We start from the raw sequence: 7172 nt of genomic DNA, 5'->3' as shown, positions 1-7172 counted from the left end.
AATGGAGAAAGCGACAAATTTTACGATGTCACCATCCCCCCGACATGACGCGCCTTATAGTAGTGCTAGCTATAGTCTTTGCCGGGAGAGGTTCCAGAGAGTGCTCTTCTAGCCTGATCAACCCCTCCCAGGACGCCCTCAGTGGCCCGTGGAAGGTGATAGGTTCAAGGTGTCACTTCAGCAGAATATGTCTCTCTAAGGTCACATTGACCGCTGGTAGATCGTCCCTAAGGGTATGTGACTACAATGAGTCTCTGACAAATGGAACAATCGTCATCTGGAATCTGGGGTGTTGTTGGAGAAGAACAGAATCTCCTCTCCTCCCCCCACGAGGGTCAAAAGAGCATTGGTATTATACACCTAGCCCTGTCTTTTCTCTAGAAGAGAGGTCGCTCGGACACGTGAACCCTGGAGAGCATATAAAAACGAGACTCCGGTGCCAGCCCTCCAGCCGTCCACTGAGGGCTGTCTAGCAGTTGCCGCCTCGAAAGATCAAGAGGCCTGAGTTCTCTGACCTCTACGACCTCTTTCCCTCTCTCTGAAGAAACTCACCCCCATTCTCTTGCAAGGCCACCCGATTTGCTTCTATTGGTCATTCCCTTTAGGGGGAAGAGCCCCGCCCCTGCAAGTTGTGTAAAAACCACGTGCTGCCCATATTCTCAGAAGCTGGGCTGTCCTTCACCCTCATCCAGACAGGTAAGGGCGGTGCCAGGACGAAAGTTGAGGCTTTGGGGCCAACCTCCCGATTCCTGGAGGGGAGGTGAGAGAGCCTGCCTCACCTCCTGGTTTCCCACATCAGAACGACAGAACCATGCTCGGGAGCTGGTCCAGGGACTGAGCCTGAGCGAGTGGGATGGCATCGTCACAGTGTCGGGAGATGGGCTGCTGTATGAGGTAGGGCAGGAGGCCCGGGCCCCGAGCCCTGGGGGGGGGGGGGGTACTGTGGAGGCCAGGAACAGTACCCAGGTGTCTGGTTTCCGGCCCTCCAGGTGCTGAATGGACTCCTCGATCGCCCCGACTGGGAAGAGGCTATGAAGACGCCCGTGGGCATCCTCCCCTGTGGCTCCGGCAACGCACTGGCAGGAGCCGTGAACCAGCATGGGGGGTAGGTGGGCTTTCCCTGCCTCCGGTGAGCCTGGGGGTACCCTGAAGGAGGGCTAACTGGGGCCGGGCACATCTTCCCCTCCCGCTGCCAGTGCACTGTCAGGTTCATCAGCCTGGCACGTTTGCGGGTCTTGTTCCCAGGATCCCTAGAGCCTAGAACTGTGCCTGGGACACAGGTGACACTTAGTGAGTGCTTGTGGGATGGATGGAGAGGGAACCTGGCCCAGTAAGAAGAGTCCATCTGGAGGTGGCCAGATGCTGTGGGTGGGCCTGGGGACAGGGCCGGCCGGGCCCCCTTGCTGTCTGCCTGTCTCCTCCCCGCTCTGCACTCGGTCTCTCCCCCCACCCTGTTACTCTTTCTCACTGTCAATTCGTCTCTGGCTCTGAAGGTTTGAGCAGGCCCTGGGCATTGACCTGCTGCTCAATTGCTCTCTGCTGCTCTGCCGGGGTGGCTGCCGCCCGCTGGACCTCCTCTCTGTGACGCTGGCCTCGGGCTCCCGCTGTTTCTCCTTCCTGTCTGTGGCCTGGGGCTTCGTGTCAGACGTGGACATCCAGAGTGAGCGCTTCAGGGCCTTGGGCAGTGCCCGCTTCACACTGGGCACGGTGCTGGGCCTTGCCACGCTGCACACCTACCGTGGACGCATCTCCTACCTACCTGCCACCGTGGAGCCTGCCTCACCCGCCCCCGCCCATGGCCTGCCCCGTGCCAAATCAGAGCTGACCCTGGCCCCCGTCCCAGCTCGAACCGTGGCCCACTCACCCCTTCATCGCTCTGTGTCTGACCTGCCCCTGTCACTGCCTCAGCCTGCCCTGACCTCCCCTGACTCACCGGAACCACTCCCCGTCCTGTCACTCAATGGTGGAGGCCCCGAGCTGGCCAGGGACTGGGGCGGGGCTGGGGATCCTCCACTGTCCCCAGACCCACTGCTGCCCTCGCCCCCTGGCTCCCCCAGATCAGCTCTACTCTCACCCATCACCGAGGGGGCACCCGAAATGCCAGCATCCTCTGGGCTACTGCCTCCCACCCCGGATGGTGACCCGGTAGCCATCTCTACTGGAGGCCCACCAGACCACCTGCTTCCTCCTCTGGGCACCCCACTACCCCCAGGTTGGGTGACGCTGGAGGGGGACTTTGTGCTCATGCTGGCCATCTCCCCCAGCCACCTGGGGGCTGACCTCTTGGCCGTCCCCAACGCGCGCTTTGATGACGGCCTGGTGCACCTGTGCTGGGTGCGCGGCGGCATCTCGCGAGCTGCGCTGCTGCGCCTTTTCCTGGCCATGGAGCGCGGGAGCCACTTCAGCCTGGGCTGCCCGCAGCTGGGCTATGCCGCAGCTCGTGCCTTTCGCCTCGAGCCGCTCACTCCTCGCGGGGTGCTCACGGTGGACGGGGAGCAGGTGGAGTACGGGCCCCTGCAGGCTCAGGTTCATCCGGGCCTCGGTACGCTACTCACTGGGCCTCCAGGCCGCCCTGGGCGAGAGCCCTGAACCCCGAAACTTGGAGCCTGCTACGGGCAGGGCCTACATTCCAAGGGGGCGGGGCCTTCGCTCGGGGCGGGGCCTGGCTGCTAGTTAGGTCGGAGGCCCCACGTGCAGGGGAGCCCCTGTCTCAGGACTGTGCCCGCCTCCCGGGGACCAGTGGTGATGCTAGAGGGTGGCCCGAATGCCAGGGGGTGAGGGCCATTAGGGTCGCAGGAAAATGGGCCCGCCCGGGAGGGTAGTGCCTGGCCAATGAGGGCGCAGCTCGGTCCAGACCCTCGCTTCCAGCTGCTGGAAGACCGGGTCGGCTGGGGGCGGAGCCTCTCGTACCGCGTCCGGGCTGGCTCGTCAGGGCCCGGTCTCGCCCTGTCCACTCCGGTGCCTCCATTGAACCGGCCAGGAGGGGCAGGTTCCCCTGGGCCAACGCTCACATTTGCACTAAGGTTCCGCCCCGTCCGCGCGGGCGGGAAGTTCATTTCCCGTTTTCTGTCTCCTGTGCGTCTCCAGACCCCAATCTTCAAAGCAATTGAAAAGGTCTATGCAATAAAGGCAGTCGCTACATTCCTCTTAGACCCTCGCCCCTGCCTCCGTCCGGCAGCCCCGTGGGAGGGGTCAGAGTCGGCACTTGCAGCAGCTCCCGCCTTTCACGGCCCGGAGCCCAGACGAACCCACAGACCGCGGCCAGTGTGACCCCCTGGCCTGGCCCCGGGGCCAGGGAGCTGCCTCCTCCCCACGACAGCTGGCTCTGGGGTTATCAAGATTTATTCAGGATAGTGTTAACGGAGGCGGTGGGAGGGTGGGGTCCCCGACGTGCCGGAGGCACACACAGAGGACCCTCCCCGCCCCCGCGAGGGAGGGGGGGAGGCTCGCTTTTTCTTAAAAATATAAATGTATTTATCTGCATCATCACGTCCCTGGGGCACCCAGCTGGCCGGCCCGTGGACCACAGGATGGGGAGGAGAGGGGGTGTCAGGGCGCAAGTCTGAGTGAGGCGGCGGAGAGCTCCGCCGGGTCGGGGTGGGGCGCGGCCTCAGAGGGCTCCGTGCTGGGCCTGGTAGCGGGACAGCACGGCGCGGTAGTGGGACAGCTCCTGGCGCACGGCCACCACCTCCTGCCTCAGCAGGGCGTTCTCCTTCTCCAGGAAGGCCGCCCGCACCGATATCTGGTTCTCCTTAAGCCGCCGGGCGTCGCGGGACCGCTTGGCTGCCTCGTTATTCTTGTACCGCCGACTCCAGTACTTCTCGTCCTGGGGGTGCAGAGGTGGAAAAGCACTGAGGTCCAGAGGGGCCCCCGGCCACAGCGGAAGAAGAAGGGAGGCGCAGCTTTGCTTGTTCCTTCAAGGACCCGAGGGAACCTAAAGGAACTTCACGGCTGCTGCTTGCCCGGCAGTGGGGTCTCCCCTGAGACGGGTATCCAAAGGTCTGCCCATCTCAGGCCCTGGTTGCTAAGGAGAGGGGGACCCTAGCAAAGGCTAGGGCATGAGAAGGCCTCCCACCCCCAACAACTGGGCCTCAAGTCCCCAGTGTGCAAAGCAGACGCCACCCTCCTCACTTGACAAAGGGCTAACAGTTAGCTCCTGGTTGCTAAGGATGCTTGTTCCCTAGCAACAGGGCTTTCAGGGTGTGAGATCCTGGTGAAAAGCACTGCCCTATACATCACCTTTCCAGATCCCGGTTGCTAAGGAAAGTCCAGCCTCCCCAGTGCAGGGATTTGATAAAGTCCTCCCGGAAGCTGGTCCCTTTGGCCCTGGTTGCCAAGGCAACTTCATCCCTCCTCATCCAACAAAAGTCAAGTCTAAGTGGTCCCAAAGACTGCAGCTGGTCTCTGAACTGGCCTTGAATAGAAATAAGCCAGGGAGTTGCATGCCCCCCTCCCCCACCCAGCAGGTCCCAGTTGTGCTTTAGTGAAGGAGCTATGCTGAGCCCTCCCCACAAGACTATGCCCAGGGGTCTTCAGTCCTAGAATTGGGTTGCAAAGGCGGGCCCCTCCTCACTGCCAAGGAGCACCCAGAGTTCTGAAACATGCCCCCTGACCCCCCTTTAATTAAAGCCGAGTTCCTGCTTGCTAGGGCAAATGCAGCCCCTAGCAACAGGGCCCCGGGGCAGGAGAAACACTGCTCTAGATGGGGCTTGTGGGCCCGTCCTAGCTGCTTCGAGCAGTGGTGTCTTACATGAAGGCAGGGCCAAGTCTTGTGGGAGAAGCCCAGGCACCTCCTGTTGGGGGAGACCCCAGAACTGGAAGAGGCAGAATGCTAGAAAGATGAGTCACTGCCCAGAGCACCCAAATCGGAATGTGGTCCTTGGCTGACAATCAGAACCCAAGGCCTCTCGCCAATGTGGCAGCTCAGACCCAGGAAATGAGGCCTGGAGGGCTGACAAAGTCTGCATCCTAGGCAGATGCAATCACACCAAAAGGATGCCTCAAATCAGAGATCAAGAGACAAGCCCTCGCCTGGCTGGCTGATAAGAGACAGGCTGATAACCCATCGCTGAAAAATGCTGTCCTCAGCAACTGAGCCCAGCAGCCTGCAGCCTGCCTGCCCCACCGAAAGGTCTGGGTCCAGCTGACAGGAGAAGCTCCAGATCTGTACAACTGGGTCCAGCAGGGCTGGCTATGTCCGTGTCCCATAATGACGCCATCTTCCTAAATCTCAAGCCCAACACTTTGCCCCCTTGCATCCCATGGCCAAGGAGGACTGGCCCTGGGCTGCAGGAGAACCTGAGAGTTAATCCTGAGTGTGAGGGACCCTGGCGGTGGGGGCTGTGCTGGCCGAGCCCGTGTCCCACATCCGGCGGTGCTCACCTTCTGCTCCTCTGGCACCTGGATCTTCCTCGCCTTCTTCATGATGGGCTGGGGCTTAAGTTCCTCCTCTGAGAATCGATGTCTCCGAGGGTCAAAGGTCTCGTGGCCGGGAATGCTTGACAGGGCTAAGTCAGCAGGGTCAGGTTCAAAGGTCATCAGCACCTCCACGGTATCTGGGTCCACAGGGCTGGGTGTGTCCCGAGAGGTCAGGCCTTTGGGAAATAAAATGTATCGCCTGAGTGTGTAGAGATTTGGGGAAGGAGGTTCCCAGATGCTACCCTCTACGCAGGTGTCATATCCACCACAAGGAAGGCTACCATAGCTTGCCAGGGATCAACCCTAATATAAAACAGGAAGGTTCCCTAAGCCATAAGGAGGCTTAGAGATAATCAAACCAACTCCACCTTTACAAACAGGGAAACTGAGGCCCAATCGTTACTTTACTTGCCCTTAGTTATACTGGAGCCTGGGCTATTGCTGCTAAAACCTCAGGCCTTCAGAGTCCGTGTTAGTCTCTTCCCCATCGGCCAGCCTGAATCCTTCCCGAATCCCCGGCCAATGCCTAGACCTGTCCAGGAAAAATGGAATCCAAGGCACTGAAAAGACCTCAAGAGCCTCTCAAAGAACAATTAGCTCTCAGGCGTCAGGGAAGAGAAGCAGAAAGGGCTCCGAGATCCCAGGAGGTTGGTTCAAGGGGGAGCAGGTGGCCTGCGCCTTTAAGAGCGAGCGAGCAGGGTCAGCCGAGGACACCGGTTCAGGGCCGAGTCACGTGCGGGCGCCTGCTTCCTCCGCACCCCGCCAGCCGCCGGGGCTCCCTCACGTTCCCCAAGCCCCGCCCCCTCGCGCGTGACCGCGCGTGCGCGGAGCAGGGAGGAGGTTAGGAGAGGACTCACGTGGCGCGGGAGTGTGCGGCTGGCAGGGGGCGGGCCCTGGCTCTGCCGGGAGGTTGGACCCGTGGCAGGTGTGTCCAGGATTCCCCGACCGACCGGCTGCCCGACCCAGGAGACCCCAAGCTGCCAGAGGGAGCACCCCTTTCCTCTCGCTCCTTCGGGTTTTCTCAACCTCCAAGGATCCAGTCCCCCCTGCTCTCTGGGGAACACGGGAAAACCGGCCCCCTCGACCTTCTCCCCTGCGCCCTAATCCCCTCGCCACTGGGGCGCACACGATTCTGCAATCCCGCCCCCCCTTTTCCAGGAATATGGGAAGCTCGGCCCTCGCCTCCATGGGAGACCTGGAATGAAGTTCCTCGGCCTTCTCCCCTCTGGAGTGCAGGACCCGGGGCCCTAGGCCCTTTCCAATGGGGGGACCCCGAAATCAGGGCTGACAGTCCCTTATGTGTAGGGAAACGAAGTCTGTGCCCAGCCCGCGCCTTCTCCCCAGTAGAGGGTCTAGGTAGGAGTTAGGTCCTATCCCATGAGTTCCACCCATTCCGGGCCCGGAATATGGGGGTACAGTCCACTTCTCACTAAATAACTCCGGTGTTGTGGGCTCCCCAGTCCCGGCTCCACCTCTCCCCGCGTCCCACAGAGAAATCCACACTAAAGCCCCACTGGGCAGACTTCCTGGAATTTGGGGCCCCAAGTCCCTCCTCTCTTATGGGTCCCGGAGACCCAGCCCTTGACCCCCTAGGGGACACAAAATCCGACTCTTCTCCCCGCATCTCTCAACTAGGGGGCCCCGAACCCAGGAGCGCGGCCCGGGTCCCACCGACCCGCGCCGGGTGTCCACAGCCCCGCCCCCTGCCGACGAAACCCCACCCCGATGACGAAGCCCCTAGAACCCGGGCCCCG

General features: G+C 61.5%; 2 protein-coding genes across 2 annotated transcripts in view; one reads left to right on the top strand and one right to left on the bottom strand.

Moving 5' to 3' along the window:
• Positions 1–3150, top strand: part of SPHK2 (sphingosine kinase 2) — a 5782-nt gene extending 2632 nt beyond the window's left edge. Inside the window, 4 exon segments of the mRNA XM_023747763.1 lie at positions 606–696; positions 800–894; positions 990–1105; positions 1494–3150. Coding sequence (XP_023603531.1) covers positions 606–696; positions 800–894; positions 990–1105; positions 1494–2589 — 1398 coding nt within the window. The 3' untranslated portion in view covers positions 2590–3150.
• Positions 3151–3326: 176 nt separating this feature from the next.
• DBP (D-box binding PAR bZIP transcription factor) overlaps positions 3327–7172 on the bottom strand; it is a 6248-nt gene continuing 2402 nt past the window's right edge. The window contains 3 exon segments of the mRNA XM_014448952.2: positions 3327–3826; positions 5383–5594; positions 6276–6695. Coding sequence (XP_014304438.1) covers positions 3611–3826; positions 5383–5594; positions 6276–6695 — 848 coding nt within the window. The 3' untranslated portion in view covers positions 3327–3610.

This window comes from Myotis lucifugus, unplaced genomic scaffold (assembly GCF_000147115.1).
Source record: "Myotis lucifugus unplaced genomic scaffold, Myoluc2.0 scaffold_967, whole genome shotgun sequence".
Lineage (NCBI taxonomy): Eukaryota > Metazoa > Chordata > Mammalia > Chiroptera > Vespertilionidae > Myotis > Myotis lucifugus.
Note: the sequence above shows the minus strand (reverse complement) of the source record. Positions and strands in the feature narration are given on the sequence as shown.